This window comes from Ictidomys tridecemlineatus, chromosome 12, assembly GCF_052094955.1.
Source record: "Ictidomys tridecemlineatus isolate mIctTri1 chromosome 12, mIctTri1.hap1, whole genome shotgun sequence".
NCBI classification, from domain to species: domain Eukaryota; kingdom Metazoa; phylum Chordata; class Mammalia; order Rodentia; family Sciuridae; genus Ictidomys; species Ictidomys tridecemlineatus.
In genome coordinates this window covers 118711915-118725099 of record NC_135488.1, presented here as the reverse complement: position 1 = coordinate 118725099, position 13185 = coordinate 118711915, and the positions used below count along the sequence as shown (strand labels likewise).

The 13185-nt window shown below is 51.2% G+C and overlaps 2 protein-coding genes across 2 annotated transcripts in view; both read left to right on the top strand.

Annotated features, from left to right (window-relative positions):
* Allc (allantoicase) overlaps positions 1–2041 on the top strand; it is a 34040-nt gene extending 31999 nt beyond the window's left edge. The window contains exons 12-13 of the mRNA XM_078029725.1: positions 795–919; positions 1733–2041. Coding sequence (XP_077885851.1) covers positions 795–919; positions 1733–1939 — 332 coding nt within the window. The 3' untranslated portion in view covers positions 1940–2041. The remainder of the gene's footprint in view (positions 1–794; positions 920–1732) is intronic.
* A 143-nt stretch (positions 2042–2184) lies between these two features.
* Dcdc2c (doublecortin domain containing 2C) overlaps positions 2185–13185 on the top strand; it is an 88631-nt gene continuing 77630 nt past the window's right edge. Inside the window, exons 1-2 of the mRNA XM_078029726.1 lie at positions 2185–3132; positions 8784–8835. Of these exons, the coding sequence (XP_077885852.1) occupies positions 2846–3132; positions 8784–8835 (339 nt within the window). The 5' untranslated portion in view covers positions 2185–2845. The remainder of the gene's footprint in view (positions 3133–8783; positions 8836–13185) is intronic.

The following is a 13185-nucleotide window of genomic DNA, read 5'->3' as shown; positions in this document are numbered from 1 at the left end:
CCCATGCTGTGGGGCTCTGAGCTGCATGTGCAGGGAGCCCGTGGGAGCAGCAGGGAGGACAGGCCTCTGGCTGAGGGGCAGTGGTCCCGGCAGATTGCGGGGGGTGACCATTTCTCTCCAGGTGTGACATCTTACTGTGATTTTTGTGGTGCTGGGGATCGAGCCCAGGGCCCTGCACCTGCTGAGCATGTGCTCTACCACCAAGTGCACCTGGCTGCAGGCAGACTCGGAGGAGTGACCCACACAGATTTAAAACTGTGCATTTCTGGTACTAGGAGAAATTGGTAATAAGAGAAATTTTACATTGACTTTCTTATGAGATGTACACATGGGTCATCGTATCAAGAAAGTTCCAAAGAGGTTACTGAGCTTCTACAATTGCTAGGTGACATCGTGTTAGTATTGGACTGGGAGTCTTGGGATTGCTTAGTTCTTTATGACAAATGGTGGCAGCCTGTCTTCACATTTTGTAGGGCTGATTTTTAAATGTTTCGAATCATGGTGACTTCTGCTGATTCTAGCTTTTCCAGGGAAGCACAATGTACACTGAGGACAGGTCTGTCACCAACAGTGGAGGGTGTGTATTAATCGAGAAGTCTTGGTGTCTGCTGGCACCAATGCCACATGAACTGGCTTGTTCCTTTCCTTTATATGTCACGCCTCTGCGTTTGCTTAGAAGGAGCGGTGGCTTGTTCTTTGCCAGGTTTTGATCTGGTTACACGAGCCTGGTGCCCTACAAGCTGAGCTGTGCTGAGGGAATGTGCAGGGCAGGGTGCCTCTGTTTGCTCCGACAGGCAATTCTCCCGACAGCTGCAAAGTGGACGGGTGCATCCTGACCACCCAGGAAGAAGAAGACATGGTCAACAAAAAGTGGATCCTTCCAGCCCATAAATGGAAGCCCCTTCTCCCCATCACCAAGGTATGTGGGGGACAGCGTGGGGATCTGGTCTTCAATCAGAGCTATTTCCCCTAGACTCTTGTGTGCAGATTAGAATACAATTTCAGACCTCTTCTCAGTTTAGGAGTGAAATGAACTGACATGAATGGACTTTAAAAACTGAATGGTATACTTACGTAAGAGAAAGGCAGAGGCTTGGGAGGCTGAGGTAGGAGGACTGCAACTTCAAGGCCAGCTTCAGAAACTTAGGGAGGCTCTAAGAAACTTAGTGAGACTTAGTGAGAGTCTATCTTAGACAACAAACAAACATGCTGGGGATGTGGCTCAGTGGCTCATTGGCGCAATGGCTGTGGGTTCCATCCCCAGTACAAAAAAAAGGAAGGACAGACTCTGTCCCACTTTTACGTTTCTAACAATCAATTTTGTTAAAAGAAAAGTCTGTTGTGTTAAAAGACATAAATGGAAACATGTTTCTGTGATATTCAGCTTTTTGGAAGGGGTGGGGGTGGTGCATGAAAGCCACCTGTGGGATAAGTGCCCTGAGATGGGCACTGTGGAGGCCAGGGATGCTCCCTCGTGACCACGGGGACAGCAGAGTCCTCTTTCACCTTCTCAACAGCTCATCCCCTAACTCTTTAAAGGGACACATATCGGGGACCTGCCCTCAGATCAGTGCTCCTTGGCCCTGCCCCTGCTGGCAGGGCCCCTGGAAGCTGAATGGTCTCACTGAATAACTTCAGCTGAAGCCCCACAAGTCCAGACTGACAGGCTGAGCTGGGTCCTCAGGCCACACAGCCCTGCTCCAACAAGCACCCCCTTCTGGCTCTCTTCCAGTTGTCCCCCAACCAAAACCACCTGTTCGACAGCCTGACCCTGGAGCTCCAAGACGTCATCACTCACGCCAGGTTCACCATCTTCCCGGATGGAGGCGTGAGCCGCCTTCGACTCAAGGGCTTCCCCAGCTCCATCTGCCTGCTGCGGCCCCGGGGGGACCCCAGGATGAGGTTCTCAGTTAAAACGGGTTTTAAGGCAAACCTTTAACCATGTGCAAAACACTCATTTCTACACAGCAATAACTGCCCACTTGAGGTCTTTCCGAGGCTGTCAACACCTGGTGGCTGAATAAAGTGGTCACCGCACCAAGCAGCCTCTGTGTTTCCTGTGGCCATGAACCGTTTGGTAGCTTAATTATTGGTGTGGCTGTGAGTAGAGGTGGCCTCTTGAGGGATTGCTTTTTTTTTTTTTAAACCCCACAAGGTACTGACATTTATAACACGACTGTGTACCTTCCGGGTGTATATCCAACAGTGGATATGTAGCCTCCCCTCTTGGAGAGTTCAAACCCACCACGACCACTGGGAACAAGCATTTCTAGAATTACTCATGGTGGCAGCTCGAAGGACTGGCCACTCTTCACCAGAACAGGGAGGGCCTTCCACTCCCACCCCCACCAGAGTGCATGCATTCTGAATGTCACATTTCTGGGTACCAGGCACCAGCAGCGACGTCACCCAGTTCCTCACGTGCTGTGCAGGTTCCAGACCACTTACCCACTCTGTGCCAGGGGCCTAGGAGCTTTTTAGGTGGTAAATCGCTTAAAGAAACTGAGGCTCAGAAAGGCGAGGCGTTCTGGCACCGTCCTCTTCTGATTGCCCCGAGAGTCCTGATGCAACCCGCCTCGCGCCCTCGAGGGCCGCCAGCACAGTGAGCCGGGTCGCGGTGCCATGTCACCCCTCTCATTCCCGCCGCTTCTGCAGGCCACCCTCCTCCTCCTCTTTCCAGAGCTGCCCGCCACCCTCACCTGCCCTGTCCCTGCAGGCGGCGGGTCACAATCGCCGGCGCGTCAGCACACGCAGCCCTCCTGTCCTCTATGGTGACCCTCGGGTCAGCTCCGCGTGGCCCTGCTGGCACGGTCCGGCTCTCGCACGGAGGCGAGCGCGCAGCGCCATGGGCACGCGCGGGCCCTACCCGCTGGTGGACACCACGCCGGCCAAGACCATCCTGGTGTACCGCAACGGGGACCAGTTCTACGTGGGCCGCAAGTTCGTGTTCTCGCGGCGCCACGTGGCCAACTTCGAGGTGCTGCTGGAGCAGCTGACGGCGCAGGTGGACGTGCCGTTCGGCGTGCGGCGCCTCTACACGCCCACGCGCGGCCACTCGGTGCACGAGCTGGACGCGCTGCAGACGGGCGGCAAGTACGTGGCGGCGGGCCGCGAGCGCTTCAAGAAGCTCGAGTAAGTGTGCGCCCCGCGGCGCCGCCACCTGCGGCCACCTGCGGCCACCTGCGGCCACCCCGCTGCCCACTGCCCCTGCCCCTGCCCCAGCCCCTGCCCCCTGAGCCGCGTCCCGGGAGGACGGGCCTCGAGTGCCTGGGTTTAGAGGATGCTGGGCCCAGGGGAGGGGCCCTGGGGCGGGGCTCAGAGTGCACTGGCGGTCCCTGCGGGAGCTGGCCCCCTGCGGCCACCTCTGCCCGCGGGGTTTGGCCCAGCCCCGAAGCCGCCTCTGCCTAGTTGTTTCCCTCGTGGTCCTTGTGTCCTTCCACGTCCGCTCCTCCTGTCCGACTGCAGACCACGTCTTTTCTACGGTTTTACGTGTGGAAATTCTTCGAGAGCTGAGAATCCGTGCGATTCTCCAGAGAGAACCTCCATTTCTCCAGGTTCCAGAAACGCTCCCGTCTGAGGATACTCTTTTTCCATTTTATTGTTTTTAAATTGGTTCTGATTAGTCATACCTGACAGGAGAGTGCACCTTGACACATCACACACACACGGAGAATGATTTCTCTGTCTTCCGGTTGCAGTGATGTAGACTCACACTGGTCCTGTGGTCTTACTTGAACATGGGGTAATAATGTCTGATTCACTCTACTCTCCTTCCTACCCCCTGGCCCTCCCCTCCCTTCACTTCCCTTTACCTAATCTAAAGTGACTCCATTCTAACCTAGCCACCCTCCCTGATTGTGAATTAGCATCGGCATATTAGAGAAAACATTTGGCCTTTGGTTTTTTTTGGGACTGGCTTACTTCACTTAGCATAATCTTCTGTAGCTCCATCCATTTACCAGCAAATGCCATAATTTCATTTTTCTTTAAGGCTGAGTAATATTCCATTGTGTATATACACTACATTTTCTTTATTCATTCATTTGTTGAAGGACACCTAGTTTGGTTCCATAGTTTAGCTGTTGTGAGTTGAGTGGCTATAAACATTGATGTGGCTATGTCACTGTAGTATGCTGATTTTAAGTCCTTTGGGTATAAACCGAGGAGTGGGATAGCTGGGTCAAACGGTGGTTCCATTCCAAGATTTCTGAGGAATCTCTATACTGCTTTCCATAGTGGTTGTACCAATTTGTAGTCCCACCAGAAATGTATGAGTGTGCCTTTTCCCCCATCCTCACCAATATTTATTGTTGTCTGTGTTCTTGATGATCGCCATTCTGACTGCAGGGAGATGAAATCTTGGAGTAGTTTTGATTTGCATTTTTCTAATTGCTAGAGATATTGAATTTTTTCATATATTTGTTGATTGATTATATATCCTTTTCTGAGAAGTGTCTGTTCAGTTCCTTTGCCCATTTAATGATTGGGTCATTTGCTTTTTTTTTTTTTGGTGTTAAAGTTTTTTGAGTTCTTTTTTTTAATTGTTGATGGACCTTTACTTTATTTATGAATTTGTTTATATGTGGTGCTGAGAATCGAACCCAGTGTCTCACACTTGCAAGGCAAGCACTCTACCATGGAGCCACAACTCCAGCCCTTGAGTTCTTGATATATCCTGGAGATTAGTGCTCTATCTAAGATGTGTGTGGTAAAGATTTTCTCCCACTCTGTAGGCTGTCTCTTCACATTATTAATTGTTTCCTTTGTTGAGAAGAAGCTTTTTAGTTTGAATCCAACCCATTTATTGATTCTTGATTTTACTTCTTGTGATTTAGGAGTCTTATTAAGGATCAAAGACACTCCTAATTAAGTTAGTAGTGTGAGATTTTAATTTTTTGGAAAAAAAAGAATAAAAAAAGGAGCTGGTTTTACTGAGAAGTGGTGAGTATTCTAAATTCTTAATGATTTTTGCAAAGATACAAATTTAACATCCTGCTATTTCTAAAGAAAAAAATCACCCTAGAGATGGTGTTGATTAAAGTATCTTCAGATCTAAGATTGGCTTGATTCCTGTGGTAATCCTGTTGGGTGGAGAGTCACTGACAGGACTGTATCCTTAGCAGTTATTTTCCAGGTCAATCAGTGTTATGCACACCCGGAACTTCTGACTTCCCACTAGTATCCAGTATTTGGTATAGTTTTACAACAACCAAAGGATGTTTGTACAGAATTGACTTTAGTTCTTTTCAATACGTATCTAATGAGAAGCATTAATCTCCCGACACGTTTCCTTGTGAACTTGGCTCTCTGCTGTGTAGTAGAGGAGGGAGGAGACCATCGCTGTCCACCCAGACACCCGGGCAGGCCTGTGTTTCCCCTTTCCCGCGGGTCTAGGCGTTCTCTATTAAACCCTGTTATTCATTTAATTTTGTAGAGAGTCTCCTGGTTTAATTTAAGATGTTCTGGAATGTGGCAGAAATGCTTTGCAGTGTTTTCCTTCCTCCTCTTCATGTTGGGCTGAGCGTCTGCGAGGAAAGGTAACCTGCTCCCAGGAAGGGCCCGTCACAGTGCTGCTTACTAAAGTAGTTGGGTGATATTTGCATGTGAAGTTCAACCTGGAGAGGTTCATTTTCTTTCCCTTTTAGGTCGATGAAGTATGAAATCGGATCCAGCCTTTGGTGAATTAGCTTTGGAACAGTTGAGGCTGGGTGGTGCCAGGGAGCCAGCACCCGGGGCGATTTGTGTGGTCTGTGATTGCTCAGCTAGCGAGCAGCTCAAACTGAATTTTACTGGAAGATGAGATTCCAATTGTGCCACCAGCAAATGAGCTTTGAATTTAAGCCTGATGATGTGTTAGTGTCCCGGGCCTTCACCATAATGGCTGTGAGACACTGTGAAATCTATCTGGCGGCCAGTCATTATTTAAATATTTCCTACATTCTCTGGAGTAAGTTAATTCGAGACAAAGCACATGACTTTTTCCCTTATAAAACAAAGTGTTATAGGGTAATAATTATTAGTTTTAAAAAATAATTGTCCTAGCCAGACGCAGTGGTGCATGCCTGTAATTCCAGCAGCTCCAGAGGCTGAGGCAGGAGGATTTCAAATTGCAAGCCAACCTCAGAAACTTTGCAAGGCCCTAAGAAGCTCAGTGAGATCCTGTCTCAAAAAAAAAGTCCTATAAAACCAAGAATTAATGGCTCTTTTGTGTAGCAAGCCATATTTACAACAAAATCTAACTCAAGTTGTGTGTGTGTGTATGTTTGTGTGTGTGTGTGTGTCTGTGTGAGCGAGTGTCTCTGTGTGTGTCTGTGTGTGTGTGTGTCTGTGTTGTGTCTCGGTATGTGTGCCTCTCTGGGTGTGTCTGTGTCTGTGTGTGTCTGTGTGTGTGTCTGTGTGTCTCTGTGTGTGTGTCTGTGTGTGTGTCTCTGTGTCTGTGTGTGTCTCTGTGTGTCTGTGTCTCTGTGTGTGTGTCTGTGTGTGTGTGTGTGTCTGTGTGTGTGTGTGTGTCTGTGTGTGTGTGTGTCTGTGTGTGTGTGTCTCTGTGTGTGTGTGTCTGTGTGTGTCTCTGTGTGTGTCTGTGTGTGTGTCTGTGTGTATGTGTGTGTGTGTGTCTGTGTGTGTGTGTCTCTGTGTGTGTGTGTCTGTGTTTGTCTCTGTGTGTGTCTGTGTGTATGTCTGTGTGTATGTGTGTCTCTGTGTGTGTGTCTGTGTGTGTGTCTCTGTGTGTCTGTGTGTGTGTGTCTGTGTGTGTGTGTCTGTGTGTGTGTGTCTGTGTTTGTCTCTGTGTGTGTCTGTGTGTGTGTGTGTGTCTGTGTGTGTGTGTGTCTGTGTGTGTGTGTCTCTGTGTGTGTGTCTGTGTTTGTCTCTGTGTGTGTCTGTGTGTATGTCTGTGTGTATGTGTGTCTCTGTGTGTGTGTCTGTGTGTGTGTGTGTGTGTGTACTGGGGAGGGACCCCAGCAGTGTGCATTGTAATAGGGCAGCATCCTCCTCACCTCAGCGCCTGTGGCGGAGCAGATGTGTTTACAGGTCCTTCCCCTCTTCTCACCCAGGACGGCCACGTAGTTTGAGTCAGGGCTTCGGCCTGATGAGCCTGGGCGGGTCAGGTACCCTCAGAGGCCTGTCAGTGACTTGGGTCTGGTGCCGTGGACTCCAGCCAGCCCAGGCAGCACTGTGAGGTGCTGGCTCCCGCGAGCTGGCTGCTTCCCTCCGGGTTCTCTGGCAGCAGCCGGGGGAAGCTGGCCATGGCAGCCTGGCCTCCTCCTACCTCCTCCTGGTCTCTGCGTCCCAGGCCCCTGCCTGCGTACCCCAGGGGGGCCAGGCCCTGCAGCAGACCTCTGCACACCCCTCCTGCTCTCCAGGCTGTGTGGAGTGGCTTGCTCCCTGGTGCTGTTCTAGCGGTGAGTTCTTGGGGTGCTGCAGGGTCAGGCAGGATTCCCCCTGGACTGGGACTGGACCCAGGGTGCTCTGTCACTGAGTGTTTTATATGCAGACAGGGTCCCCTAGTTGCCGCGGCTGGCCTTGAACTTGTGCTCCTGCTGGGACTTCAGGGTGTGCCGCAGCACTGGCTCTCTGTAGGTGTTAATGTTTGTCTTTATCTTTACATCCCTTCAGTTAACGATGACCAGGTGTCTCCTTGGCAGATTAATGCTTATGAGCCAATATGGAACTTGGGGACTTAGAATTTCCTGAAGAAAACCTGTCTGGAAAAACACAAGGACTGGGGAGCTCTTGGAGAGCCGATGCAAAGGCCTGTGGACAGAGGCAGCGAACCGGACACTCACGGGCTGAATGGGGCCAGCAGCTGTGTCGCTTTGAGTCACACCGTTTTCCAAGATTTGAATTGGCTTCCACATGTCATGATTGGGAAAATTCACATAATAACGTGAACTTTTGGTTTCTGTTAAAAAAAAATAGAGAATTTGAAGTTGGCAAAGACCCAGTCTCAGTTGCCTGCATCTCCACATGTAGAGTGTGTGCTGGACATGAGAGGTCCTGTCCACCTGAGAGGCAAAGGACGCTCCCACTCCCCCGGTCCCTCCGCTCCCTAACACTGCCCTGACCTCTGGGAGCACCTGAGTTCATGACTCTTGACTCCATATTGAATAACTGTTTTTTTCCATCTACCAAGTTTAAGTGACTCCTTCTCTGATTGTTGCTAAAATCATCAAAAAATGGTCACAATCTCAAATAGGATTTTTTTAAATCAGAAGAAACCTTAGTATCACACATAAATCTTAGTCTTATTTATTATCATTTAAAACTTTTATTTTGGGGAAATATGGAAGATTTTTCACAAGTACCCAAGGGAAAAAATTGTCCCCAAGGGAAAAAATTGTAAGAGTGAAACTCAAAATTTTATTTGGTGACTCTTCTCCGTTTTGGTAAAACAGGAACAGGGCTGAGGCCCTGTGAGGCAGGGGCCGAGGAGGCCCAGGGCTGGGCCGGAGTGTGGCTTCCGCTCTGACCCTGGCTGGCTGAGCGCCCAACCTGGTACGTTAGTGACCTGTGGGAATAAAATCCACTGAGTGAGGTGATTTCTGGGTCCGTGTCAATAGCCCAAACGCTTCCCGGGGAAGTGATGCCTGGTGAGAGTCTGCGCAGGGCTGTGCCGGGGCACTGCTGGGAAGTCCTTCTGCAGTCCCCTGGGCCACACGTCTGTCTGGGAGTGCCTCCGCCTGGTTGTGCATTGCTGTGGCACTGTCTTCTTCAAAGTCGAAGGGACCACAGCTCTGAGTCTGATATTTACCTTCTAACTCTGTTTCTCCCCTCTTCTCTTGCAGCTATATCCATATAGTTCCCAGAAAGCCCTCCAAGATGAGGAAGTTGAAGGAAGTAAGTGTGCACGGCCGAGGGGGGGAGACGGGCCAGATCGTGGGGTGACAGTCTAAACTGATAGAACTCGGGTCCCGACTTCCTGGGGCTGAACCTCAGGGTCTGGCAGGAAGTGCCCCTGGAGCGAGGGAAGGCCCCGGGTGAGCTTGGCAGGTTGTTGAAGCGGGAGTCGTAAAAGTGCCCTGGGCCACACCAAGGGAGATGGGCATCTTTGAGGCACACTCTGAAGTTACTTGTTGAAACCTCTCCTTTTCCTGTTGTTTTGGGGATTTGGGAAGTGGATGTCAGGAAGAGCCATTTAAAGTCATGCAGGTTGATGCTCATGATAATGCTGGCTCTGCCCATGATGGGCTTCTGAGAGGGGTGTGGCGGGGAGGGGTGCCTGTCATTCCACCCGTGACACTTGATTCCTAACAAAAACAGCACAGCCACTCATTCACCAGAATCCCACCTTTTCTGTAACAAAGCCCAACAGTTTTGAGTAATGGAGCCTATTGATATTTAGAATTTATCAAGATTTCTACTTTTTTAAACAAAGACTCAGCTCTGTGGAGTGTCGCCAGGTGGGTGCTGAGGTGCCTCCTCTTCTGCAGCACCCTCCTTTTTGCTCTTCGGTGGAGGTGATGGTCTGTACCAGAGGACTGGGGCGGGACTCAGTGACGCTGTGTGGCGCTGTCAGCAGGAGGAGTTGTCAGCTGTCCTCCTCCCCATCCTGAGCCTCTCGACTGCCCGTGTCCTCGTGCACCTCCACCTCCCAGGAACCTTCAGGTAGCTCCAGAGTGGCACCAGGCACCCCCGACAGACCCTCAGCTCTCAGGGCAGTGAAAGGAAGTCAAATTCAGTGTGTCCCCAACTTCAGTTGTGACCGTCTGGCCGTCACTGTGGGTCAGGGCTGGCGGATGGAGCAAGTGGCGCCTGTTCTTCTTGGCATCTGTCGGGGCTGGGGAGGGTCAGCACATTTCTGAAGTTGAAGTCTGTGCTCCTTCTTGCACATTTCAGTGGATCAGTAGAAAGCGACTTACCGGCAACCTCTCAGGCTGGGGAGGCCTGCAGACTGTCTTGTGGAACCTTATTTTGTAGTCGAGGGAGCTGTGGCCTGCAGAGGTTGTGTGCCCAGTGTTGAAGGGCAGCCTGGGCACACTGGGTGGGGTGGGGCAGCACCTGCCACTGCCCTGGCCCCTGAGGTTGAGGCTGTCCTTGACAGAAGAGTCTGAAGGTTTTCTCTGGGGACTTCCACTCTGTTAACTTAGAACCCACGACTGGAAGGTTACTGCGAGCTGCTCAGGAAAGCACAAGGAGGATGGTTGAAAACTCACCCACATCCCTTCCCTCCAAAAGGACCCCAGGGGCTGCATTCTGTCCTCCCTTCCCAGGTGGTTTCTGTGACCTGTAGCGCCCACTCACACACACACACACACACACACACACACACACACAGATAGAATCTGCTCTAGTCAGCTTTGTGTCCCTGGGCCCGAGGGACTGACTAGGACAAGAGGAGGAAAGGCTTATTTGGTCATGGTTTCAGAGGTTCAGTCCACGGCCGGCGACTCCACAGCCCGGGGCCCAGGCGAGGCAGAGAACCTCGTGGTGCAGGGCACGAGAGGAAGGCAGGCAGCTCCGGGCCCGCATCCAGGAAGTAGGGGCAAAACAAAACCCCAAAGGCACGTCCAGTGACCACCTCCTCCAGCCACACCCCACCTGCCTACAGTTGCCACCCAGCTAACCCACATCCGTGGGTGAACCCCCGGATTAAATCACGCCTCTCACAGTCCAGTCAATTCACCTCTGAACATCCTCGCATTGTGACACACCTGGGCTTGGGGGATACCTCACATCCGAACCACAACAGGATCCATCCACAAAGTCTTTTTTGGTGGTACTTGAGGTTGGACCCAGGGCCTTGTGCATGTTAGGCAACTGCTGTGCCCCGGGCCACATCTCCAACCCTTTTTATTTATTATTTAAAAATCTGAGACAGGGTCTTACTAAGTTGTGAAGGCTGACCTTGGACTTGTAGCTGGGAGTATGGGTGTGCACCACTATGTCCAGTTAATAAAATCTTTTCGGATCTTTATTTACTATACGTCATAATTATTTTCTTGTAAGTGCTCTTCTGCAACCTGATCTTTAATGCCTAAAAAACTCTTTCCTGTGAATTTTTCTTTATTATTTAACCCATCCCTTGACAGCAGATCTTTGGTCCACCCTACCTTTTCACAATCTTAAACCGTGACACCGTGGGCCCCTTTCAGAGACACCGTTGCTACGTTCGTGATGGTTTTCACAGACGTGGAATCACGGCACCGTCTTAATCCCTTTGGTGTTTCTCTGGATTGGGTCCCAGAGCTTCTGACCACTTCTGTTGCTCCAGCAGCATCTGAGATGCCCTTCGCTGCCCTTGCGTGTTGCAGGACTTGAACGACCTGCCACGTAATGACCTGGAGGTGCTTGGTGCTCATCGTCCCTACCCCTCTCTCCTTTTGTGGAGGATGTCATCTGCAGTGACCGGTTGTGATACTGCTGTTTGCTGTGTAGACCCTTGTCTTGGAGGGAGGGTAGTATTTTGAGGAACACACATCAGTGGTGTGGACATCACCAAGTGAGTTGGTCCTCCACCGAGAGCTTTGTTCACAGAATTTACTCCAAACGATCTGCTGTGTGCAGGAGGGAGCCACGGGGTGGCCTGGGGTGAAGACCAGTTTTGCCCCCCAGGAGGACATGTCAGGACAGGAGCTGCCCAGCTGTCGTCACCCTCACGGGTGCAGTTAGGTATCTCTTGTCTGAAACGCTCACAGAAGCCCGCACTTGGCCTGCACCGTGTTTTGTGGGGGGCACTCAGGACCCCAAGGAAACACAACACTCCACGAGCCAGAAGTCTTGCCTCTGGCTGATCATTTCCACTGTCCCCGTGTGAATTCAGAGGGTCAGGGTGCTGTACTCGAAAGCCTGGGGGGTCTTCGTGAGTCCTCTGTGCCATTGATTTCGTGGATGGCCACACTCCCTTAGCAGCAGGTGCTGTGTCCCCATGTCCCATTAGCACTGGAGGGAGAGTCATCAGTCCTTGGGGCACATCATAGTCATGTTCGATGCCCTCATCTCTCCTCTGTTCTAACGTGGAATGTGTATGGCTCATGTTCTTAGCACATTTTCACATCTACCATCTCAGCTGGGAAAATGGAAAAATAGCAATAGTGAGGTAGAGAGGTCTTAATATCTGCCGGTCAAAACATGAATAAAGAGTTCAGGAAAGGTCAGTGCTGTGTCCAAGGTCAGGGAGCCAGAGGAATAGAGCTTGGACTGACTCCAAGTGCTTTAGAGATGATTCCCAGATTCTCCCCTCCTTTCCCAGGGACAGACCCATGGCCACTGCTGTAGAACCCCTCAGTGTGAAAGGAGTCTCCTGTGCTCCACGCACGGGTTTAAGTGACTGAATTCTCTCTGATAGACACTAAGCCTTTGCAGAGAGAAGCCCTGTGAACAGTGGAGGGACACTGCACGGCGTCCTGGTCTGTACCTGTCAAGAGGTCAAGTGTGAAGAACAGAAGTTCACCTGGTCAGGTTCCGGGGGCTGGGAAACCCGAGAGCGTGGCGCAGCACCTGGCGAGGCCTTGCTGTGTTGAAACGCTGTGGAGGGCGTCACGTGGCGAGGCCGTGTGCTAGCGTGGGTTTCTCTTCACCTACTTGTAAAGCCACTGATGCCACCGTGGGGTCACCTCATGACTTTGTTAATTCTGATCATCTCCCGAAGACCTCACCTCCAAGTACCGTCAAGCTGTGCATTTGGGAATCGCGTTTCCAACCCATGAACTCTGGAGGGACACATTCCAGCCACAGCGTGCAGTTTGGGCCGCCGTGGATCAGAGGGTCTGCAGGGAAGTGTGGCTGTCCACGACCTGTGCTGAGCTGGGGAGCTGGGCCTGGGGGTGGACACCAAGAGGAAGTCCTGTCCTGCTGCCGCTGTGCCTCCTTCCAGGGCTGATGGAGAGGAGCTTTGCAAGGGCCAGGAAGCTGGGTGGCTTGGGACTGAAAGCTCCTGGGGGCCTTGATGGAAGTGAGGCTGGGGGCAGCCCTTCCTGCTCCTGTCCCAGGTGGACAGCCCAGGGTGCACTCCAGGCCGGGCCCAGGGCTGTGCATGGCTGTATCTGTCTATCACCTAATCTTTTCTCTCTCTGTCTCTTTCTATTATCTATAATTTCTCTATCTTTACACACACATCTGTACATACGTGTGTACATACATACGTGTGTGTGTATGTGTGTAAAACATACTTTATGTGTTAACTACATATACGTCTCTCTGTATGTCTAGAAAACCCTGGGAGCAACATGGATACCACCCAGAGCAGGG